We start from the raw sequence: 26407 nt of genomic DNA on the forward strand, positions 1-26407 counted from the left end.
ACCAATCGGCGTCCGGCTTTTCCTCCAGGGGGCGGGGAAGTCACGTCCCCCTCGCCAACGCCCTTCCCATGTTTGTCCAATAGGAGCAGGGTACTAAGGATTGACACTCTCTTGCCAACATGTAGCTGAGAGGGGGATGGCATGAGATGGGCGGGGGTTTCTCCCTCGCTGCTCTGATTGGCTGAACGTTCTGACAGGCATCCACCGCAACCAATAACCCGCCAGCCCGCGCCAGCGCGCTGTAGTAGTGCTTTCCTGACGGTTGCAGCCTGCGCACTTGTCCTCGCGGTCTCCTCGCTCTCGCACGTTCGTTCGTTCTCTGGTGGTTGGCGGTTTTTATTATTAACGGACATGACTTCAACCAACACCTTCCAGGGCCTGGAGCGCGACGCGAAGATGAGTTCCAGGTGAGGTCCGGCCCCAGGGGGGTGGGGGTCTTTATAGCGAGGCCCGGGCTACAGCTGAGGTGCCCCGAGGGGCTGTCACATCCTGTAGGGCCTGGCAGCGCGCTGTATATACCCCGGGTGCTGTGTATATACCCCGGGTGCTGTATATACCCCGTGTGCTGTGCCGTGTAGGTGTGCGTGTTGGGGCGCTGCACAGGCGGCGCTGCGTTGATATCACGATATATCTGCGCACGGCTGTGTAAATTAGCGCAGTAGCTGCCCCGCGTATATTACTCTGCGTTATGGGTCTCCGGGTGAATGGGGTCTCCGGGTGAATGAGTGGGGAACCCCTTTGGCTGCCAGACGGTCCCGCAGCGCATTGCTCCTGCGTGTTCCTATACCCCCCCCCTCCGCCCCACTGGCAGTGCAGCGGGCCGTGCATGCGTTGTGCAATGTATGGACACATAGAGATGTGCGTAGGGCGGCGGGTTTCGGTGCCGATGTGTTGTCACCTGCTCAGGCCCATTCATTGTTCTGCGTTCGTGGGGTTATTCCGTTAACTGCGATAGTGCCGATCGGAACATGGAAACGCTCGTTGGCAGGTTTCCGTGCAATGGGTGCCCTGATCGGCGTGAACGCCCTGGGTTGACGTGTGACAGATGTATGGACGTGCTTACATAGCGCTGTCAGGTGCGCAGGCCTATGCAGCTGTGCCTGTAATGTGCTCTGGGCTGGCTCTGTGTGTACATGGTGCTGCGTAGCTTTGCATCCATTTGTATGTAGGCGTGTGAGCTGCACCGAGCATTGTGTGCAGACCTGTATGGCTGTGCATGTAAATTGCGCTGCATTGCTTGGCAGGATATCTGCAGTGTTGCACGGTGGGTACCGTGCTCAGGTCTGCATTAGCAGTGCAGATAAGTAAACTATCCATGCCCTATATGTACTTTGTGCACCGAGCTCTGCATTGTCTGCACGTTACTGGTTCTGCAAACTGCTCTACATCAATCTAACTCGCTGCTTCATGTACATGGGAATTTCTTCTGAGTGTGGCTTTCAATTAGTTATGCAGATCTAAAAAGAAAAACAATTGTAAGCGCCCCAGATAAAAATCTGTACAGTATATCTTGTCTATATCTCTCTCATACAGGTAAACATTGGTTCTTAGATACTTATAGTGGCAACAAATTTGTTTTAAATTTATTTTTGTCAGTAATACAACCAATGTGTTAACAGGAACCTAATCGTCCTCGTAGGTTTTTCATATCTTTGTTTTGAAAGAAAATCCACTTTATCAGGATCTCGGAGTATATATTTGAATTCTGCAGTTCCCCCCTCCTAGTTATGCAGTTTAAGCTACGTTAATGGGAGACTGTACATATTACCGCGTTCCTCCCTATAGAAGTTTGCTGCTGGTAAAAAGATAGGCTGTACATATATAAAAAGAATGATTCCTGCTCTCCAACTAATTGGTAGGAGCGCAGGAATCGTTCTTTTTTTTTTTTTTTTTTTTTTTTATATCTGCCTTAATGACACATGGGTTTGTGTAACATCGAGATTATGGTTCTGCTGTTTTTATACATTACAATGTGTGTTATGCTAGCTTTAAATAAAATTGTGGGTCTCCCTCAAACAAAATGGTGTATCTGTATTGATGGGCAGGTTTGTGTGGATAGGGCTATGGTTGACCACTTTCAAACAAGGAAATTAGGACCACTAGGGAGTGAAGTTTGTACAATTTGAATGTGATTGCTTATTACCCCCAATATACTTTGCTGTGTATAATATACAATAGGGAAGCTGTCTATGTATATAGACTGTAATCTATAAAGTTCACACTTGATGCACATTTTATTTAGATAAAATCCTAATTGTATTATATAGTTTTAAAGTACCACATGAAATGGCAAATGGTCACTGTTAACTATGAAATGTATCTTTTATAAGCTGCTAACACATTCTGCTGTGCAGTACAATATAGGAATAAGAACAAAACGTTAAATATATAACATTTAAAACATAATAACATAGGTAAGGAGGTCCCTGCTCCAAGACGCTTATAATCTAAAAGCAATGAAAGTCATGATACAAGCATAGATGGGGTATATGGTCTTTTATGGTATTAACCATAGGCTTGTTAGACGGATGCTTGGTAGGTCTCTTGAAAGACATGAGATTTAAAGGAAAAATGTTTGAAGGTCCCAGGTAAGGTGTTCCACAGATGGGGGATATGTTGGAGGTGGGAATGAGAGCAGGTAATGAGGGAGGAGAGCAGTAGCTCATAACCTGAGCGGAGGCTGTGGGAGAGTACTTGGAGATTAAATTGGAAATGTAGAGCAGGGCTGTGCCATGGAGAGCTTTCAAGGTGAGAACTAGAACCTTCAATATGCTTTTGCTGTGTATGGGCAGCCAGTGTAGGGGTTTTCGCAGTGAAGCAGCAGATGTGCAATGGTTGCTTTTCAGGTACAGCCTAGCAGCAGCATTTAGGATGGATTGGAGGTGGAGACTTGGCAGGGTTACAGTAGTTCAGACAGGATATTACAAGTGCATGAATTCGCATTTTGATAAAGTGCCTTTCTCTTTAAAAATGAAGTCCATATAAATTAAGTATATCAATCAATTTTATCTGTTGGATCTGCACTGCATTGAAAACCACTCTCCTCTTTTGAAGGAACTAATTGTGTGATAACGTTTTATCACTTGAAAGCTCCTGCAAGGTGTTCGTGCTTACTCACAGAAACCAGAGTTTCAAGCACATCATTTTGCTCTGATTTTAGGGGGCTGATGTGAGTTTCCTTGTGAAACACCATGTCCTGTGGTGGGAGACACAGAAGGCGTGAGGTCAGACCTGTCATGGGGACGTCTGTAGCATTTAATGATGTTTGTAACTCCACGTGTCTCTAGAGTATCCTATTGCTCGGCTGGATTCTTCAAGTAATCATATTAGTGCAGACAGTCTATTCTGAATCAGATGTGGACTGCCTTATGCGTCTGCATATTTAAAGGAGCAGTCCTGCCTTGGACAAAATTTAACGAAGGGGAAGAGCCTGTTAGGACCACAGTATTTGTAACCATGTATTATTTGTTTTACTCTGTGCCCAGGACATACTTGAAAACGAGAGGTAACTCTCAATGTATTACTTCCTGGTAAAATATTTTATAAATAAATAAACAGTGTACTAATGGCGGTGGCATGTTTCAGGGGGTTAGTCACTCCTAAGATGAGTGTCATGTTTAAGGAGTTGCCTCCAGGTGAAATCTGGTTTATTATTCATTTTCTAAAGTTGCTTTGTAAACCTGATGAGCTGAGACTTAGGAGGAATTTGATTTCATCTTCCCCTTTTCTGTCAGTGTTTAACAAACAAGCCAAAGGTATATGTATTTTATTTTTTTAGTGCCACGTACGCAGCACTTCAACATTACAATGCAATTTTAATAAATGGAATATAATGCAGATGGGGGTTAAGTGCATCAAAACAAATGTAACATTGGGACATGGTCCCTCTCCCCCAGAGCTTACAATTTTTTTTTTCCATTGTTAAATTAGTTTGAGGATGCGTATTGGAATAATCTGTTTTAAAATGTGTGGGTATTTATTTTTTGTTTGTCGGCTATATGGAATTGCATCTTCAAAGGTACACAAATGACTCACTAAAGTATCAGGAAAAGATTGCATAAACTTATATTCTGAACAAATAATGTAGAAATGAGACTTTCAAAAGCAAGCGGGTCACACCCAGTGAGAATGATCTATCTCATTGTTTAGGACAGAAGCCGATTGCCATGGGTGTATCAGTCATCTTCTAAATCTGCTTGTTTTCATTGTGCCATCCTATCCAGATGGTTTAGAAAACTGCAGCGAAAGAGTTAACTTTTGAAGCTCTAATCGTTTCTGTACTTGACATGCTGGAATCTGAAGGAACAAACATGAGGAAGTGTTGGACCCGTGTCTTGTTACACACTGCTTTTTGTTCTGCAAAGCCTGTCGCACTTCAGGAGGCACAGACTTCCCTGAGCATCTCGCCAGGGGACAGATGGGTGTGACCAAGCTGAAGCACTGAAGCACAAAGCGGCAGTCCTTCCTAGGACCAAAGTATCAGTGACTTGTTGAAGGGGCTCATTCTTGGTGATGCCTTATTTATCAATCCGATAACCTATAAGTGTGTATGTCTTTAAACATGGTGACTAAGGCCTCGGCCATGTTTACTGCTTGCTGGCGGAAGCGTGCTGATGCGCGCTCCCGCTCAGCACTGAGCCCCTACAGCCACAATTAGAGCGGCTTTAGTAGGGGCTCACCTGTGCTTCCGCGCGCTTGCGGAAACGCAGGTCTGAGGGGAATTTAAAATTCCCCCGCTTGCCGGTGCGATAGGCCGGTCACGTGAGCGGTTTAGCCCAATGAGGGCGAACCAGCTCCATGACGTCACTGGTCCGCCCCGGCCAGTGACGCGCCCGCCCCCTGGCGGTCTGTCCCCCTTCTGCCCCGATCCCTGTCCCCCTTCTGCCCCGATCCCTGTCCCCCTTCTGCCCCGATCCCTGTCCCCCGTCTGCCCCGATCCCTGTCTCCCGTCTGCCCCGATCCCTGTCTCCCGTCTGCCCCGACCCCTGTCTCCCGTGTGTGCGCGTGCGTGCGTGAATATATTTATCAAAGTTGCACAATGTTGTTAAATAATTTATTCTCACATGTCTTTTTTTTTAAATTTTTTAAAATATTATATAATGCACACACGTTCCCCAGTGACACACAAACACACAGACCACTTCAAAGTGACACACACACACACAGAGTGATACCCGCCTCCCAAGCGCTTGCTGTCTCCTCTGTCAGGACAGCAAAAAGCTCTTGGTAGAGCAAGCGGCAGCAGCACCTAAGCGCTTACTATGTCCCAGGCCTAAGACTTGGCAGAGGTTTGATTTCCTCTGTTTTTTGTCTTAATGCACTGTAGAGTTTTCATAGGTAAAGCCCCTCTCTCCACCTTACCTTTATCGCTCTGACAGGGTGTGCAAATATGCCAAATATTGTTCAAACGAACAGCTTTAAGTTGCACAGGAATTGAAATGTTTGCGGTTAGGCATTTTTGGAGACTTTACAAGATTTTTAGACTGCTGGGTCTGTTACATATTAACTTGGATTGTAAGTGCTCACTCTGATCCCAGTTTAGTCTGGGCAGCTTCATTGCTGGTTTTTGCTGGATGCCTGCTCCTTTAACCCCCGAGCTGCCAGTGGGGTTAGCAAGGCATTGCCAGGTAGGGGTTAACCATTAATAGATAATGCACCATAAGTGCACCATGAGGTGTTTGAACCCATTTCATGGTTAGCACTGTTATATGCATGATCTAAAAACAGTCCTCTGAACTAATGGCATTGATGTGTCTATGGTTTATGCTGCATGTATGGCAGTGATGGGGCCAACTACACAGATGTAAATAATTGTCCCCCTCAAAACAATACATGGTTTCCATGGTTGACCAACACTTTTTAAGGGTTTTCACAACCTATATATGTAACTGTTTTTCATAATACTGCTTCAGTCCTTCAACCTACCAATAAATATACATATATAAAAAAAAATTGACTAACAATGTCGTAGTCCTTACTTTACAAACCGGTAAATGTTTGACTGTTGTGCGTTAATGCAATGGACCTGAGGAAGATGCAAACCTTCATTTTTCACAGAATACAAATGAGATACTTTTTTTGCAGGCACAATGAGCCCCTTTCCCATAGAGCTTGCAAACATGTTTTTTATTTTTATGCCTGAAGCACAGGGAGATGGAGACTTGCCCAAGGTCACAACGGGATTTAAAGCTGCAGTTTAGTCAATATCCTGCATGTGTGTTTTTTTTAATAAATCAGTTCTGTAGTAAGAAAAAATACTTATAGCATTTTCTGTTTTAAAAAAAACAACTTTGAAAGGCCAATTTTCTTGTATTCTATTTGAACAGCCATTTGCTAAGGCACTGCCCCTTCATGTCCTGTCACAAGCCCTGGCACACCCCTTTGTCAGCCCTGCCCTCCCTCTAGCACATGTCAGTGCAGGATTGCTCATGAATATTCATGAGCTTCCACTGAGTGACAGAGTATAAACATATGCCAGCTCTAATTATGTCACCAAATTTCGCCTATCAATACATGGAGAACGAATTGACCTGCAGCTATACAGTTCTTTAGGTAATTAGAGATTGCACACATGAAACTATTGAAGTAAAAAACAAAACAAAAAAAAACACTGAACTGCAGATTTAAACCAGACTCCCCTGCTTCAAAGTCAGCGTCATTATATTCAGAGCCAGTGTCTTTAATCACTGAGCTGCTCCTTCAGCAAGAAGAGGGATATAGTCATTGCTTTAATTGCTCAGCCCCATATACTGTAGGGCCAACTTGAACTAATGAGTGATCTATTTAATAGGTTACAACTATATTGACTCGTGTTTTTTTTTTTTTTTTTTTTTTTTTTTAATATTTTTTGTAGGTCTCTTAAAATATCCATGGTTTTCACTTACCCTTTTCAGAATCCTCTGTGTTGGGAGGGTGGTGTCAATCTTATTTGCTTCTAGTCAGTGTGCATGTCAAATAACAAGCTAGAAATACTGAATGCAGGACAAAGGAGCGATAAGGCAGTAAAAAATACCTTAAAACTTGAGGTAAAATTGCCAGGAATACACCAAAATAATGTTACTTGTTTTACCTTCCTGAACCTGTCAAATCCACTAGTTTTTAATCTGGTGCTGTTTTTGATTGCACCTTTTTTATAAAATTAAAATAAATAAAAAATTGGTCCGTATTTGCCATCAGTGGCTTGGTTATGTGACATTGAGATATACATGGCCTCTGAGTTCAGTGTCCTTTGTTTTGGCAGGAGCACTGTCAATTTTAGTGCAAAACTATTACAATTTGATATTTGTCAATTTGTTTTGTCTAAATCAGTTCTCTAGTATTATATAATACTTATTACATTATTTTTTTAAATGCCGTGTGAGGCAATTCAAAGATCAATACTAATAGTACACTTTTTTTAAAATGTGTGTATACTGTAAATATTACTGTATGCTCATTTGCATGTCTTAGACAGGTCTGCAACCCTGTCTTTCCCCATTATCGCCCAGCATACAGCGCTTCCCCTGCAGCAAGGGATTCTGGGAAATGACATGCAAATGAGCACTCAGTGCCACCTTTTGTCTCAAGCTTGTATTACACAAGCAAATCCTCAAGCCAATGCATGCTGTTTTAAACACAGCTTTTAGACAGAGGCTGGGATGAGATGCAAAGCCATTAAACCCATTCACAGACATGTTTCAACCTTGATGGGTATCATCAGCGTGAGGTTGGTTGTAATGGCTAAGCAGGTTTGAGACTAGACTAGGTAATCACCACAATATATCTATATCTCTTCAGCTATCTCGGTTATAATTCTTATAACTTGTACACACTTTCTCTGCCAGGGGGCCATATACACTGCAAAATTATTGTGTAGATTTGAGCAGTAGAACCTAAGCAATTGTTACAGAATTAAAATGCAATGTTTCACGAAACCCTAGGGCTGCGTCCACGGTCAGCACAATCCATTTTAATTTGTCCGGCCGCACGCGTGCTTGTCGAGCCAAATTAAATTGACTTTCAGGTGTGCTGAGGGGTCACATGACCTCAGACAATCGTGCCTGTCAGTGTTTTGGCCACGCCCCAACTCGTTCTGACAGAAAAAGTTGCCGGACACCTGAACGCTCATGCTTGTAGAGTTGGTGACATCGCCACTCGCAAGCATGAGCGGGGGACGCAGCCTAACCCTGTATTCTCTCCTGGTAAGAAAAATAAAATACATGCCACACACCACACGAAGAGTACAAAAACCCAGGTCAGACCTGCTCCTGTCAAAGTAATCGAAAAGTATATAGAGGGAGAGGGCACACTATGTTGAATTTCACAAAATAAACTATGTACAGGCAGTCCTCGGTCATCCATGTAAAATTTATAGTGACAACTGCGCTCCAGTGTTTGATCACACAAATGGAGAAAGGAACTCGGGCTAATAAGACATAACATCCTCTGTGGGGCCAAAAGATCCCTCAGGTAGGGGCAAGCAATGAACCCCCATAATACCTCCAATGGGGATGGTCCCCCTCAGTGTTGAAAGTACTTATATATTGCACTGCTCCTTTGGATTCCTGGTAGACGTGCAGCCAAGTAGATATGGATAGCTGTAGAGAAAAGAGGAAACTGGCGCACAGTCCAATGAAGTGGGTCCCAGGATTACAAAAATAAATGTTTATTGATGTGAAAACATCCAACAAACGGAGGAGAGCAACCTCCTACGCGTTTCGAACAGTAGTTCTTTGTCAAGGAGTATAACAAATAGCTCAGATACAGTTCTTATATACCCTACCTGTGTTTTCCGTTTTAGCGCCAAAATCAGGTAATAACTGGCGCTTCAAAGGAGCGTCGCTGTCCCTATGATGCTTCCCCCATCCCATGAAGCCAAAAGCGTAGGTGGGTAGGCACTCCCCCCGCTCTGCCCCCTCCGGCGCGGCTACAGAACCCGCATCATAGTCCTCGGTTATCCGACACAATGCGTTACTCAAAATGGCGTTGGATAGCGAAACATGTTTTCCCATAGGAACACTGTTTAAATGAAAGGTTCCGTTCCTGAAGGCATTTTTAACACTAAAATGCACCAAATATTTTATGCAGGCAATAAGATACGCAGCGCACACATAAATTATATAGTGTTAATACCGTATTATATATGCATAGCATAGTCTACACAAACAACTTTGCAAAGCGTTGTAAGAGCGTTGGATAACCCGGTTTGGCGTTGTAAAAATGAACGTAGGTATGCATTGCATAGCGTTGGATAAGCCATTCGTTGTAAAGCGAAGCGTTGTAAAAGGGAGACTGCCTGTATTGGCCACAGAAGGACAAAGTTTCGTCTGGCACAGCAGCCTTTGTCGAGGAAAATGCATTTTACTTTGTGAAATCCGACTTGAGCCCTCCCTCTATATACAGATTTCCTACTAAAACATTTTATAAATGAAAAACATAATTGATCTTGTTTGTTTTGAGACACTTCTGACCGAAATTGTTAACATCTACTGCTAAAATTGTACAGGCCATTGTTACATGGGTGAGTGCCTTCAATTTATATTGCACCTTATGATGCTACATGGATGTAACAAATTTGGCACCTTCATTTGTAAATGGGGTTTGAATGGCCATGTGGTTTAATGCAGATTTCTCTGGTGCTGAACCAAGCGCATTAATATGAGGACTGCGTTCTGAAATCCGATGGGGCCCCTTCCTTTGTTGGTTTAGACTAGTCTTCCTTTGCAAACATTCATGTGATTATTTTCTGTTTATACACACTATGGCTTAGAAATGAGGACTCAGTCTGTGTATTCAAGAAATACCCACGAAGATCTGTTGCCATATACAGCATTAAGGATGTATATACAAACGTAGCAGGCTTCAGCTATCTCTTGTGGGGGGAATAGGGTGTGCTAGTCTGCCTACATTCCTATTCAAGCATAATGAAGTTCTGGGATTATTCTGAATTGTATATATAATTCATATTTAATTTTCCTTTGATACTGCATTTTATTTTTGAAAATTGGTTTATGCATCCACAGTCCAGTTCACAATATAACAAAAACACCTGATGTCTTTCCTAATTAATGCTCCACTGCATCCACTATAAATAATTAAAAAAAAACCCGCAAATTCATGACCAGCTGTTCGTGCTTGTTCGGCCGGTGTCGGGGGGGGGGGGGGGGGGTGCATGGCTTGATCAGAGTAAATAAAGATAGGAAGGCTTGAGCCTGAACTGCTTCACTGGGCAAACACAAAATTGCAAATTTGTGGAATTTGGTCAAAAATGGCTAATTTACAAAATAGTGCACCATAGGGAGGCAGTTTATACTATAAGACATTGCAGGCAGAATATTTTTTTTTTAATATAGTAAAAGAGCAAATAGAGAAGTGGGGAGGAGAGATTTTGTTTACGTGATTAAGAAAGTGTGATCTATCTTTCTACAAATACATGTGGTATCCTGTTGAACAGGATAAAGGGGGGTTGGGAGCAATGCGGAGAAATTAAGTTTGCTTAGGATCTGGGTATATGAAGATCCATGTATCTTCCTGTTCTTGTGGCACTAGTTGTGTCTGTGTTATGTGCATCAGTGTCATTCGATTTATTTTGTCAATGTTGGGACTGCAACATTAGTATCTGCAATTTAGAAGCAATAACATTGTGCAAAATCTTGACATGCTTTTTAATCTGGCCCTGTGTTCTAATGTGCTAAGATTGGCCATCAATTTCTGCTAATAACTTGTTTGGGCATATTTATAACAATCACTACTAGCGTGTTCGTGAATCATGGATGAGCCATACAAATTCATACATCGCCCAAACCAAATGCAAAGGGTTAGATATTGAAGGCCAAAGTGTCACAAAGTTGAAAACTTATTTTTTTTCTCTCTCTCTATTAAAACGATCTGAATGTAGTTTAGTTTATAGATTGAATTTGAGAGAAAATCCTGCCTTACTCCCAGGGATCAGCAAAACATTAATAGTTTCATGGGGCTCTGCTGGGCTTGATTCTGTGCTGAGGAGCCAGAAGGATCACGACCTGTATTTCCTGACTATAAAAGATCAGAGAGCCAGAGCTTCTGTTTCTGGTTTCCTTTGTCAACACTGAGGGGTGTGATCAGGAGAGTTAAGCCCGTTTGGCACAAAGTGACTACATGCCCGCAACATCACTGAAGAGCAGTCATCCTTGTCCAGCCAGATCATGTTCTGCGCGCTCTCCCCTACAAAACTATCAGAAAGCGTGTGATGTAGTCAGTCATGGGACACCCAAAGGGTAAAGTAAGTCTTACTTATTTGTATTGTGTAAAAAAAAAAAAAAAAGATATGCTTGAATTCTGTGTTCCCAGAAAAGCGGCATATCAGCTGTTTGAATGCTGACAGGGATAGCTTTGTAAAAATATAAAGAACGACTTATCTGTTGCTCTGAAGACTGACCGTCCTATCATCAAATATACAGAATCCTTAACATTTCTATACCAATTAAATGTTTTTAAGGCTACATCTATCTTCTTAAACATGCCACAGTCCTTAGTTCACCTTCGTCCTAGACAATACTACCCCTTTTATCTCCACCTTTGGACTCTGTTGGTCCCCTTCATGTCATACAACCAACTATTCCCCCCTTTTTTTTTTTTTTTTTTTTTTTTTTACTGCTTCAAGGGGCACAAAAAACCTTTTGATCATCTTTGCAACATAATTGGCCTTTTTTAGATCAGAAATTCCTACTGCAAAATGAAACAAATGGATATAACAAACTGAAGGAGTAGTCTTAATGGTGGTATTGCTGCCTTTTTTTTAATTCTCTTTGAATCCCAGTGTTCACTCCTTGTGACCTTGGGCTTGCCAAGGGAGTCTCATCTCCAGTCCTCAAGATCCACCAACAGGTCAGGTTTTCAGGATAACCCTGTCGAGGACTGAGCCACCTATGCATAGCTGGGATATCCTTAACCTGACTTGTTTGGGGGAGGGGGGGCGCCTTGAGGACTGGACTCCCGAACCCCTTGGCTAGCCAATATAAGAACGAAATGGTATAAAGCTGAAAGTAAAACTTGATCTGCTCACTATTTTATTTATTTTTTAAAAATGTTTTCAATGGCATGGAGACCGGGTCTAGGACGTTTTGCAGCAATGTCTGCTCCTGCAACCACAAGCCAGGTTCTGCTGTTCCGACAACTGCATGTTTAAATGTCCCACACGGGACCGCTACACTGACTAGACAGGCCACTTCAGCGCGCCATCTTTAAATGTCCAAGCGGCCTGTCTAGGCAGTGTAGCAGCCCTGCACGGGACATTTAACATGCAGTTGTAGGAGCGGCAGACCTGGCTTGACTTGAATCTAGTGTGCAGCAGAAGGGACATAGCAGCGAGCTGCCCAGTGGTGGAATGCCGGTGGTGTTCTGGTCATGGCCCCAAACAGCCCATTCCGTGGAGACCTGAATCCAAAAGGTTAACTGCTTGTTAAATGACCTGACTTGTTTATTACTAACTGCCCTATTATGTGCCTATCTGTAGTTGATGCATTGCAAATGTGTTTATTTTTATCTCCTGACTGCAAGAGCGACAAACAGGGCCCACACAGGAAAACAATCTAGTTGTATTGCAGCAATCCTCCCTCTCTCAATTAGTTTTTACTTGTATGTTTGTATCTTACTTGCTGTAAGACCCTTTTCACCCCCCACCCCTTTATTTTCCTTTAATTTCTGGGGTTGACATGATATCCTTTAGGCAGCTATGTTAGAGCAAGAATCAACCCCTTAAAATAAAACCTCCAATCAGTGCAGACTGCTGCTTTAAAACTTGAATTCTACATACAGGAGTGACCACTTTTTTTTCTCTTATACTTGGTTACCAAGCAGTGACCTGGGGGGGGGGGGGGGAGGAAGGAAGGATAGAAACATCTCAATGAGGAAGCAATTGTGAACAGTCAGCAAGCGTGGATATGTCAAAATGCCCTGGGGCTCACATCAATTCCCCGGGTTTAAAGACCCTGTTGTATTTTGTGAGCCAGATTTCATATAAGGTGTGAGGATCTAGTTTACCCTACTTCTAGCACACAACTTCCAGTGGTTTTTTTTATTTTTTTTATTATTATTTATTTATTATTGTGATCTCCGCCACTATAATTTGGGTTAAATGTGGTCACTTACCAGTGTTTCAGAAAAGTGAAAGCTTTCAAACATAACCTACCATTTTTCTTATATTCTTGGTTATTGGCTTTACAAATGTAGTCCCTAATATCTTAATGTGAGGAGCATAAAAAGATCTCTGAAATGTTTGAAGCAGAACGTAACGTGTCTACTGGGTGCTCATTTGTATGTCACTGCCCTGAATCCTTGTCTGCAGCTTAACCGCTGTAGGGAAATAGTGGGGCTGGGGCAGACATTGGGACCAGTGGAAGACCTGCAGATACTCATGGATATTCTATATTAGCCGTACTCTTACTGAGAGGATATTTTCAATGACATAACCATTTTTAAAAACAATGTTTGAACATTGTGTGTCTTTATTTATATAGCTTCATCCATGTATAGTGCCCCACAGCAGTAATACACGTGACATAATATTATAACATATAATGAGAATAAGTGCTTCAGACATAAGTAATATGAGGAAAAGGAGTCCCTACCCCGAAGAGATTACAATCTAAATCAGACCTAGATCAAATGTCATTTGTTTAGAATCCTACATGGAATATCCAACACAAACTACCTCTGTTGGTTTAGTACCAAAATCGGTAAGCCATCAACGCCCATATATGTACGAAGAAGTCTTCTGCCATCAGATGCTAACGGAAACTTTACAGCCCGTTCAGGTCAACGGGTTATAAGGTGTTTGCCAGCAGAAGACTGTTTAATAGGGGCCTTAAACATTGAGGTGACTATCGGTGTAATGCTTTATTGGCATTCCTGCATCTCAAATATAGAATGAAGTTTTGTTTGTAGGTAACATGCGATTCACCTTGATCCCTAAATTATCACTAGCCGTGCAGTTGCCTGTCTAGACAGCTGTGCTGCCTCTTATTTGTATGTCCTGTGCTACTTGATATGGGTTTGAGCCAGAGTTTACAAAACTACTTAAACCTTTTACGAAGAGGCTCAGTACTTCCCATTTACTGGAACGCCAATGATAAGTATGATTGCATCTTCAGGATGTACACACTCTAAATCCAATGTATTCCTCTTATTTACGTGGCTTTGTGCCTGGACCACAATCAGGGTGTCAACTGATCTGCCCCCGCAGGCAGATTTCCCTTTCGGACATTGCTTTTAATATCTAATGGTACTTTTAGATCATGACTTTACTTCCAGCTCATCACATTGCTGTCATACTGAAAGGCATGTTATCTACATCACCACCGCCCTTCAGTACTGAAACGAAGCCTGCTGATTATTGCTAAACCACTTTGATTCTAGAGAAGCCATAAACACATTGCAATGCAGTGTAAGTGTTGGAGGCAGTCAGCAGGCCAAAAATAAAGCATTTTGTCTTAAAGGGAAAATCTGTTTTTGGTTCCCATGGAAATTTATTGTTCAACTAATATTCTTTTAATCTACTAAAAAAACAACTCTTTAGTGGGACTTTCGGTTTTAACACCCACTTTTACGCTCTTCCTTCCAGAGTGTTAAAGCCCCCCGGAGGAGGGTCTAGCTGCGTCTTCGGGAGCTCGGATGAACCCACAGCCCCCAGTCGGCCACACAAGATGTCCTCCAACATATTTGGGTCGCCAGTAGAGGCTCAAAGCGCACCACAAAAATCCAACCCTCCAGGTGAGTGAGCAGATCTCCGTACCGTGATGCCATGGCGTTCTTCTGAGGAAGAGACTTCTCTGTGATTATCTTATGGTGGCTGTGTTGTTGTGCAAATAGAAACCTGTATTCTGTATGCTGTGAGTTTAGTCCCATTATTTAACCCTTTTGAGTGCTCTGGGACATGGCCGTCACGGGAGACCAGGACTAATACCAAGGAAACAGCACTGGAAGACTAGCTTAAAAGGAGTAAATCGGATATTGTAGGAAAGTAAGAGGAAGGCCGCATTGAGCTCAAAAGCAGACACCAAACGTATTACAGAAGTACAGAAAATAGAAGAAACCGTGGTGTAGGCTTCATCGTTCACAAGAGGTGGAAAATCATTGTGGAGTATGAAAGTTAATCATAAAGATTAGCCAGAATCATCATTCAGCTGTCAATGATGTACAGTACAAGCTTCAAGTTAATGAAGTATATGCTGCACCATCCATTCACACAGACCATGAAGTAGAAGAATTCTTCCATGAAATCAACAAGGCGTAAGAAACACACTCACGTCAGTCTCCAAACCCACCGTACAACCTAATCACACAGCACACAGTGCTTCCACTGTAGCCACGGATTCACAACCAACTTGACGACCCACAAAATTGCATTGCAATCCCCCAAAATCTTGAGGCAAAGCATTAGTGGGTATGGGAACAGTAATGAACACGGAGATACATTTGGTAGAATTTCGTGTGTGAACTTCTATACCGTGGGAGGTACACCCAGGTGACTCCTGTCATTTCATGCATGTGCTCTGCATTTCTTATCTGCTCATCAACACTGTCCTACCAGTTTGAATGCACCCTGATGCTTTAAAGCTGTTTTGTCAGAAGACCAGGTCAAATGTGGAGCAAAGAGAATAAAATATCTGGTCTGTTCTTGACCCCAGCTTCTATTTATATTCAGGAAGCACAATTGTATTTTCCAGTTGTCTTCATCAAGTGGTCACATTGCCTGATTAAAAAAAAAAAAGGTCTGGACCTATAAATTAACCCCCTTGCTGCCAAATGACGCTTGCTTTGCAGTATGTTGCAGGACCCATTCGTAACAAAGGGGCTAAGAAATCCACTTGAAACTCAACCAGAGTAAGCAATTCACGCCACACTTAATTTAGAACAAGCGCTCACCCTGGCACAGCCCTTTTTAAACGTTACTGAGAGCAGTGTGTGTAGCTCGTCATACTTTTATGCCCGACTCGTTTCTAAGCAGAGGAAACTGTGCCAGTGGTTGCTGCCCAATTGACATTTACAGCGTTTCCCCAGTACAGCATCTTTTTGTTCAATGTGGCTTCAGACAGGTACATACAGTATAGGAGTGAGGGCTGAAGCAAAGCACAATCCTTCCTTAAACAAGTGTCCTTGCGATAATTCACAGGAAAGACGTGAACACAAACTGATCCAAGTACAGATAGATGCTTTAACATGGCTGTATACAATTGGTACGGGAGTTCTGATTTATGTACACTTGGACAGAGCTGTAGAAGTCTGGCAGATCATGGGTTAAAGCCCCATCACTGTAATAGGACTCCTGGTTTCTTGATTTGTCTGTAATGGTCACATTGGTTTCATTAATCACTAGTGTAACACTTTTGCGCTGTAGTTTGGTTGTGATTGGGTTAGACGCTACCTAAAACAGTCCGTACTGCCAATACTAAAATGCATGTACATGCATTAACAAAAAATCTTAATAGAAACCTGGTTTAAAGTGACTGTGTACCCCATGCTGTACACAGAATTTTGCCGGCATAAGGAGTCCCTGACCCAAAGAGCTTGAAATGGAATATTTGCGGGTGAGGTCACAGGGAGAAGCGCTGCAATTCTAACCACTTTAAAGGCAGTGTTCTTACCTCCAAGTCACTACTTCAATATTCGCCAAAGTGGCCTGTTTATATCTGGTTGTCAGACATGTTGTGGTTGTCACCGAGACCCACCGTCCCTAGCAGGGCAATGTGTTGCTGTCCACTTCCTGCAGAGAAGGGGTTAGGCTAGTTTTATTAAAGATGGTCCTATTACTTAAGATCTTCGGGTACTGAAGGGGTTAATCATGTATGTAGATCTCTGGCAGTTCCACACTAGCCATACCAGTGTCTTTCACAATCCCACAAGCCTGCTGATCTATCACATGCAAATACTATGGTTGAAACAACCCTCCAGTACAGGCTCAGTGGAGCTGCTTCCATTTGTACTAGTAGGGGGTAGATGGCAAGTATTTTAGTGGCACATCTGGAGGTTTCTGTCTGAATCTGTGGAATGCCAACAAGCACCCAGGCATTCAGGAGCTAGCACAGAGGGTAGAAGTGTTTTGTGGCTCTTGCAAACACTGCTTTCACAGGAGTTTTCTTGGTGTGTGCAATGTGTTTAAACTACTCCCCAGGTACGGACAGACGTGTTTGTGGTATAGGTGGTGAACAGTATATTATTAAAATAAACACTCAAGCAGGAATACTTGTTGGCGGCCAGCAATGTGTTGCATGTTCAGGATTATGGAGAAGTTGGTGTAAATAGAAAAAGTAGGTGATTTAAAAAAAAAAAAAAAAAAAAGTGGGGGGAAATATTATGTTATGTAAATAGTGTCAAAAATGTTTTACAAAGTATCTACTAACATTGTATTCTAAGTTTTTTTCAAATGAGTTAAAACTGTTAATGCTGGGTGTTATTTATTATTTATTTTTTAACTTATTTTTTTTTAATTATTGGGTAGCAAGGGAGAAATATAAAGTACATACAGCTTGGTTAAATGGGTTATTGGGGGGGGAGGGGGTTGGATACAAATACGAAAAGGGGGGGCAGGGAGAAGGAACAGCAATTTGGCTAGGCTTCAAAACCATAATACTCCTCACCATAACGTACTTTGCTTTTGCAAGTGGGGTTCTGGGGCAACATCTTTGTTCTTTATGGGGTCTGTTTCTGAGGAAACCGGGGTGGTGAGGAAGAACATAATGCTGGGTGTTTTTGTTACTGAACAGATATGTATTGCAATAAATATAGTTGTCGTAATTGATTTTCTTACTATCGTTGTCATATAAAGATTTGAGCACAACTTGCAGTAAACCCAGATGTGGATCTGCCAATACATGATGGGTGATCACCGCACCAGGTAGCTCCTTTGTTTCTGATCAGTTTATGCTCTGCTTCATTCAGGTGGAAAGCCCAGCGGTGCACTTCAGGATTCGGACCCAAAGCAGATGGCGCAGCGCACGAAGGCAGCAGCGGGGAAGGGCAACAACATCTTCGGCGAAGCGCAGTCTCTGGCCACAACCAAAGCGCATCCGAACAAACCGAAGGTACAGAATCGGGGCTCACTTGCCAAGCGCTCACTTGCCAAGCGCTCACTTGCCAAGCGCTCACTTGCCAAGCGCTCACTTGCCAAGCGCTCACTTGCCAAGCGCTCACTTGCCAAGCGCTCACTTGCCAAGCGCTCACTTGCCAAGCGCTCACTTGCCAAGCGCTCACTTGCCAAGCGCTCACTTGCCAAGCGCTCACTTGCCAAGCGCTCACTTGCATTCTGCAACCTTAACATCTTCACACAATACTTGGTAAAAGTGATGCCCTCATTGGTTGTTCAACTGCCCAGTTTAAAAGGCACTGCCCTGCTTAGGACGAAAGTGAACCAAGGACAGTGGCATGTTTAATAGGCTAAATAGAGCAGGACGATCCTTGAGCTTTAAGAGGCCAGCGGAACACAAACTGGGGAGCGCAAGACTTTTTTTAGGGAGTGGGCATGGCGACTCACTTTCCCGGCTTCCGTGTTCACTCATCTCCTTGACAACGTGGCGTCGGCTGTCGCCGCAGGGCCATGTGACTTGACGCCTGTTGCCATGAAGACACAGCGTCAAATAAGGGCTCAGCGCAGGAAGTTTGCGCACCCCTTTTTAATAGGCCCTTGTAACGTTCAGGGGTCACGTGATTATTGCTCGTTTTTATAGGGGTAGATTAGAACAGCAGTGGAGGGGGCACCACTCAATCTTGATCGTAAGGGCCGGTCGTGATCACTTGAGGTAGGGCTCCGGTATTTCAAGTGGCAGCAATCCTGGGAGTGTGCCATCAATACTTCAGCACCACAAGGGTTAAATTTTTGTTTTTAATGCTTGTATTACACTGTTATTTGTGTTCTCGTGTGTATGGCAGTTACACTGCAATTGCTGGGCAGTGGAGCAACATGTGCTGAATACTGCTCCGACATTAGGTGCAGAGGGTCGGGGTGAAGTGCAGCACTTTTCTGTGTCGGTCACCAAGTAACCACAACGGTCGCTGAAATGCTCTCCTTTGTATCTTACAGGACAATATCACTTTACATGGAGCAGGCGATGCTCAGAAATGTGCACCAAGTACGTATGATAATCGCCCATCCCGCCTCACTTTGCATCTCTGTTCAGACGGTCCTTTTAACACAGATTGATAGCTCTGCTTCCGAAGAGGTTCTGCTGCAGTCTTTGTGCTGGCCTCTGCATGTATAGAACATCTGAGCTGTGTGGTGTTTTAACAACATGTCACATCTGTGTAATTCCCCAGCGCTTCAGTACATTGGAGCTGCAATCTGTTAAGTGGTCCACGTTTTGTCTTTCAGAGAAAGCTGAGCCCCCGGCTGCAGCACCAAGAGAAGAGAAGAAGCCTGTTGTCAAGGAGCAGCGAGTTGTGGCACCAGATCCTGCGCTGACTGCACACGAGCCCCACTTGGGCCCACGCCCGCGGTCACACAACAGGGTCCTGAACCCACCTGGGGGCAAATCCAGCGTCACCTTCTATTAACTGCCCCAGTGTAACGGAGTTAGCAGGGAGCTGCAGTGCTCAAACCAGCTTGGATGTATACTTGTCCTTAGCAGGATAACCCCTTTCTCTGTAAGAGGCCTGCAACATATTGTGGAGCACATGGCACCAAATTAAACAGATAGCAGTCATCTGTAGGGTTAAACTGCACGCCAAACCGGGGGAAGAGACCTGTCTAGTTTCTGAAGCTCTCCCCTGTAATTTCATCTTTAATGAATCTTTAATGGTTCACTGTAGGTACAAGAAACGTGTATATTAAAACAAGGTGCTTACACTCCTTTTAAAAAAATAAAATAAAAAAAGAACTGGAGAAATAGAAGTATTTTTGAACGTTTTTACTGTGATAATCACTGTCCTGTACCTACATTTCTATTTGGCTGATTTTTACAGGCGGAGTGTGTGAATGAATCTTCGGAAACAATATTGACAGCTGCCACCTCATACTGGTTTAAAGAAGCAATCCATGCAATATCTTACACCACTTTTTTTTTTCTTTTTTTTTTTTCTCCCCTGTAGTAAACGATTAATGCTTACCAAAAATAAATACGTTACATGCCATTTGTAATGAGTTTCAATATATTGGGCATCCTTTGCTTTCTATAGCAGGTTTTAGCCCATTTCCTGAGCAGTGCAAGATCTTTGCAAACGTTCCTGGTTGGCAACAAATTATAACAATGGTCCCAGCAGTTTAAGCTGCAAGGTGTAACAATAGATAATGTTACCATGGTAATATAAGAATACATTGTAGCTGCTGCATTACACTGACTGGCCACCTTTCAGGTTTCAATCAAAGCTTCATTTAGTGAACCCAGGGAAGCTGGATCTTTGCTGATTGATCATGGGAGTACTAATCAATCGGCAGCTTGGGTAATTGGTTTTGAATAAAGGTGATAAAAGGCTACTTTTTTATTTATTTTTTGTGTTGCATGGATTGCTTCTATTTGAAAATAGTTCACATAAATCTGACCAGTATTGACATTTTTCTCATGACACCAATTGCCTAGTTAACAGTTTTTTCATAAAAGAAAAATGATAGCCCATATTTACCAAGTAGTGCTATTCTTCAGGGCCCTTTATATCCCACTTAAGTGAATGGGCTGTACGCTGTCTTTAAACACTGGATGACTCCTTAATTGACATTACAAGCTTTAATTTATTTAAAGGCGCCATCAGTACCACTCTTCATAAGTCTTTGCCCAACATAAACCACTGCTTTTTTAGTTCAGTTTGGTTCTCTGTGGCAATGCTCCCTTTGTGGGGGAGGAGTGAGAACCTGTGGTCGTACCTGCTGACTCCGTTACTTTAAAGTTTCTCGTTCTTTTGCCTTCTGGCTGCCTTGGCTGTCCATGAGGGTCCTCGGCAATGTGCCCACCCAAAACAGGTGCTCCCCCACCCACTTACCCATCTACTGAAAGCCAAACATACGGTGAGGATCTGTAGGCTTTTTCTGAACACTTGAGTAGTTGCTCATCTCACAATACCTGGTTAACATGGCTTTTGACCCATGTTTAATACAATGTGAAGCGGTTTCTCTCGTCAGAAGATAAAATAAATGGAACGCAAAGCTTCCCTGGCATGTAGAAGCAGCCTCACAGCTTATTAAATGGGAGCTTTAAGAGTCTTTCCCTTGAAGCAGCAAGCCCTTCTTCAAACGTAAATTATTCCAAGCTAGCGGAAGTTTGCATACAAGATGTTACTTGCAAATGGTTTAGCTGCTGTGTGACAAGGAACGTCTGTTTTTTTACTATGATTTAATCTATGGAAAAACCCTACCCCCCCACCCCACCACGGAGCCCAAAATTAAGACCTCTGTCACAATTAATTAAGTCACAATATGGTTTGTGGCTCCTCCCCTATGTAAGTGTGCCTCAGTACTCAACATACTGATTTATAAATTACACAGCATCTTGTTTAAAAGATCAATACAGCTATTTTGAGGGTTGTGCTTTCAGTCAGTGATCACTGCCTATTGACAGCCATTTCAACCTCCCTGTAATAATACATTAAGTTACATCTTGGAAGCCCGCCTCCAACCCACATCCCTTCATTCTGAGTGAGCGTAAAGATTTGCTATTAATGTGGATGGTTGCTTTAAGCTGTCATCAGAGAAATACAGTAGTTGCTCCTGTTTATGACCACTTGGAATCGGCAGACTGCTGTTGCTGCATTAAACAAACCGATCCCATGCAAGGAACTGGTTTTATTTTTAACGAGGACTTGTTTTCCTGAAATGCAGCTGAAGATTTGGTGGGTTTTACGGCCCTTGTTCTGATCCCTGTTTTTATAGTTTGACATGCGTGGGGTGTGAATAAATCGCAATACCTGTCCTTAAAGAGGCGCAAATGAGATTGCCAACACACCTCCAGCATACACAGCAGATTAACATTCAGCAGAAGCCAATTTGGGGGTCATTTTGGGAGACCCATTTAATAGGATACTAGTTCATGGGTGTTAAATAGGCACTCAAGTGTAAGTATTTTTTTTTTTTTTTACCTATTTACATTTACACACCACTTATTAATTCAATTAAGGCCTTTGTGGGACAGTACTTTGTGACAAGTGACTTTAAAGCACCCGTCCTCACTAATTACATAGCGCTTTTTTTTTGGTCTCCGACCCTTTCCAAGGCTGGCTTTATTTTAAAAATCTGATGCTCCCTTCAGGAGGGAAGCATTTGAAATATTAGGTGTCTGGGAGGTTAAAAGGGAGCCCTCCCCAGAGCCCAGTTACCATAGTAACCGCTGACACTAGCACTGAAAATGATAAGCACTAAACTTAAAAATAAACAGGACATGCCCAGGGGTTAAAATACTAAACATTGGGGATAATCTTGAAGGCTTCTTAGGGGTGCGATTTCTGCTTTAAATGCCAATTCTCAGATGACAATTTAATGATTATATTTTAGTTGACTCAACCTGTTCTGTTGCCTCCCTCTTAGTGGGGAATGCTTTCCAAATTAAGAAATCTACTAGGAAATACCCTAAAGAGGTTCTCTCCCCTGTGCCAACAGAGTACCTGCCCTAACCGTGTATCTGTTCCTTCCAGTATATATCACAGGTGTTTTTGTACTGATTATCTTCATTGTAACATACATAAAGGCTCTAAGTTATCAAGTTGTTAACCTGTAATGTTTAAGAAAAAAAAAAAATGATTCTAAGTAGTTTTCAGTTTACTTCTGTCCAAGTGCATTCCAAGAATGGACAACCTGCAGCAAACTGTTTGTGCCATATTTGTAAATTACAATGCAGCCAATTGTTTTCTTTTGTGAAACATTTGGGGGTTTTGCCTTTTGAAATGGCATTACCCCTAACTGCCACCTAAATTCTGCCCGTAGTTGTAATCAGGGAATGGATTTGCGTCACGCACATTTCAGACCGTGGCAGCTCATTTTACAAACAAATCTGTACAGAAAGGCGCTGAAAAGAGACTGGTAAGAAGTACTCGCCCTTCATGCCAAATACCTCTCAATGTGTATTTCGACAGGCTATTAACCACTTTGCTGCGAGAAGGACCAGCAAAGGGTTTAAGACCTTTTACTGCAGGAATCTTTAGCAAAAACGTGCGGTTGTAAGTTAATTTCTTTGGTTTAGGGTGGGAAAAAAAAGCTTTGCCTTTTCAGCACTATGGTTGTAATAAGACTTCAGCTGTTTGGGGATACACAACTATTCATATCGAAGCCTTAAACATCATCTTGGCATGTGTATTAAGTCTTTTATATACTGAATGTATAAGTCATGGGCTCACGTCTTGTCGTCGAATGTAACAGCAGGATCGGTCCCTTTTCGTTAATTAAATCGATGACATTTATTCTGTTACCATGCACCTCAATAAACCAAATGTATTTTGTTAATGATTTTGTTTTTTGTTTTCTTTTCAACTTACAGAAATACCTGCTTTTAAAGAAGCCTATGCCCTTCAACAGCAATATAAACATGGTTATTTTATTTTCTGAGCACCAGAGACAAATGATACACCATATACATGGTCATACCAAAAGCCTTTATTTTTAAACTGTGTATTGGAGATCACATACAAGATGCATTAACTTTCCCTTTTTCATCCTACCTACAAAATTTATATAATTGTCACAGGAGGGCACAGAGGTTGATAGTTAAAACAAACCACTGCACACTTGCTATAGAGTTATTTGGAAATAAACCCTAGGTCAGAGTGTTTAACGAAACTCCATAATTATATTGAAATTCTGTGGAACCCCAACCCTCTGTAATAGTGCATCTGAGATCAGGAGCATTGTAACTTCTTCTGTATTTAGTCCTGTTTTCAAATGACCTGAAGATTTCAGGGAACATGTGAGTGATGCCCAAGGGTACATAGAACAATGTTTTTCAACAGGGGTTCCCAAGTCTAAAATCTGATGCAAACCATCCTAAAGGATTGTGCATTTCCAGCAACAGGACCAGTGTATGCTGCTGTCTCTCCTTCAATATGCTCCTTCTGAAACCTGTGTGTATATACACAATGTTTTTGTTGGAGTGCTATTCTGGACACTAGGTTTCTGTGGTCTACACATTCAAGAAGGTGGTACTTTCACCCACTTTTGCACATGGTTTGTTTCTGCAGATAGGAGGGTTAAACCATCTTGTTTAGCTAAAAATGGTGTTACATTGTTTGATAAAAATCCTTTAGCGTTGACTAAAAGAAGTGATCCTTAACAAAAATTTGGATTGCTCCTTTTAAACAGCTGGGGGGGGGGGGGGGGGGTCTGGACCTGAACCCCATTAATTTAGAGGCATACTTCTACAAGGGATGGCTGTAGCCAGGTTTATGTGCTGGCAGTTTTCAAAGCTCTCACGTCCTGCGGGCCAATAGGAAGCAGTGACATCATACAGTGAGGCGTCCTATTGGCCCACGTTATTCAGGATCTTTAAACATAAAACTATACCAGCACTCCTACAGCGGTAAGTATCTCGGGAAGCAAGGGATTTCCAGAACTGACATTAATTGGGTGTAGCGCCATAGACCCCTGCTTCAATATAATATATGGCGCTGAAAACTGCCCGCTTGGATTGAGCCTTTAAAAAAAGTGTCTAAATGCAGAAATAAAACATACATGCCCTTACAACAGGATGAGAATTCAGTAACAGTGTTGATTCTGGAGACTGTAGATTTGTTGTAGGCAATTATTACATCATATAATGGACTAACATGAGTTTTGTGCCACAAACTACAACATGTAGAGCTTTTAAAAACTTCCTCAGTATTTTCTCACACCGTGTAAGAGTAAGGAGATTTGTGATCGGAAAGTTCTGTGCAATACAACTTGACTTATGAACAACTCTCCACTAAAAAAAAAGTTATCAACCTGCAATAAATCCAAAGGGGGATCAAAATATCAGACCGGATCCAAATATCTTGCTCTCCTACAGCTTTGCCATCTTAACAGATGGCTGCAATATGTGGCTGTGCTGTGAAGTCTCATTTTAGCTTTGCAGCTGCAACATGGCTGTGCTACAGCTTCGGGTGTTTTTATACTTGAAATAATCGTAATGCCCTTTTGCCAGGAATTCTTCCTGCAATTCCATTAGTTTTCTGCAAAAAAACAAAACCATCATGCAAGGTAGTGAGGCTACTGAATTTTTAAAACTGATCTGCTGCTATATGTTCTGATGTGTACATTTTATAGAGACAAAAGGACTTTTTAAAACATTGTAGAAGAAAACTAGAGATTGGGTTACATGATATACCTCCAGCATATTTGCTGGATAGAAATCGTCATGCAAGTCGTTACTGTAGCTTTCTCTAACTGCATCTGTACTGCAGAGAAGTACGCTGCAGAATATTTGGTAAACAAAGATATTTGCACCTCTTCACGAGTCTAGCTAATGATTATCTTTTTATCTAATGTGTAATACTCTAGGGCAGTGGCTTCCAAACATTTTTTGGTTACGGAACCCTATAATTATGTGTCATTCTGTGGAACCCCCAACGCTTCCTAAGACAATGCATCTGATCTCAGACGCGCTATTAGAGAGGGTCGGGGTTCCTTACAATGCATCTGATCTCAGACGTGCTATTAGAGAGGGTTGGGGTTCCTTACAATGCATCTGATCTCAGACGCGCTATTAGAGAGGGTTGGGGTTCCTTACAATGCATCTGATCTCAGACACGCTATTAGAGAGGGTTGGGGTTCCTTACAATGCATCTGATCTAAGAGGCGCTATTAGCGCGTCTGAGATCAGATGCATTTTAAACTTCTGTATTTAGTACATTTCAAATGATCTGAAAAATGGCAGGGGATGCAATTTGGGGGATGTCCGCAGAACCCTGGTTTAAAAACCCTGCACTAGGGCCATACAATACATAGTGTGAACGCAAGCCTATTTCAGACATAAAATAGTACGCGCCAACTCGGTTCTCTGGGTAACCCAAACCCACAAGGGTTTAGATATGAAGACACACGGGTCCACTAAGGTCTGCTATCTGCAATACCAGTACAAAAGAATTGCAATAGATTTATCAAAGGAAATACGTTCAATTAATTATGAGATTCATTTTCTTCGTTAAGGTGGGGTGGGGGCCTGTTGCACTGGTTCTACCCAGATTTACACCATGGAGTCTTTAGTAAATGGATCCCACAGTGTAACTGGGATTTTAGGAGATTAGGGTTGGGGGACATTTGCAGATTACAATGGGTGAATACTTGGTCTGAGTTAGACATGCGCTATGAAGGTTAAACACACCCAAGTTTATAGAGCGCTGGTCTTCCTCCTGATTTAGTATGGGGGATCTGTCCGATTCCTCTCCGGCCTCTTGGTTTGATGCAGACGTACGCTTTGTCATCTTGTTCAGTGCTCCTCCCTGGGGATGTGTAGAAAAGAAACATTTAGTGCTCTGGAAGAAGTTAGCCATTGTCCCTTACCATTAT

General features: G+C 42.5%; 2 protein-coding genes across 4 annotated transcripts in view; one reads left to right on the forward strand and one right to left on the reverse strand.

Annotated features, from left to right (window-relative positions):
- On the forward strand, positions 1-23371 carry JPT2 (Jupiter microtubule associated homolog 2). Its single transcript, XM_075566280.1, has 5 exons — positions 1-407; positions 14579-14727; positions 17896-18038; positions 19034-19082; positions 19322-23371. Exons 1-5 carry the CDS (start codon positions 352-354, stop codon positions 19501-19503), a joined length of 579 nt encoding a protein of 192 aa, XP_075422395.1. The 5' UTR covers positions 1-351; the 3' UTR covers positions 19504-23371.
- LOC142463464 (lysosomal dipeptide transporter MFSD1-like) overlaps positions 19957-26407 on the reverse strand; it is a 41901-nt gene continuing 35450 nt past the window's right edge. Inside the window, exon 13 of one of the 3 annotated variants that reach the window (XM_075566276.1) lies at positions 19957-26340. In XM_075566276.1, coding sequence (XP_075422391.1) covers positions 26134-26340 — 207 coding nt within the window. In that variant the 3' untranslated portion in view covers positions 19957-26133. The remainder of the gene's footprint in view (positions 26341-26407) is intronic. The other 2 variants (XM_075566273.1, XM_075566274.1) reach the window with 2 other exon arrangements.

This window comes from Ascaphus truei, chromosome 11 (assembly GCF_040206685.1).
Source record: "Ascaphus truei isolate aAscTru1 chromosome 11, aAscTru1.hap1, whole genome shotgun sequence".
NCBI classification, from domain to species: Eukaryota; Metazoa; Chordata; class Amphibia; order Anura; family Ascaphidae; genus Ascaphus; species Ascaphus truei.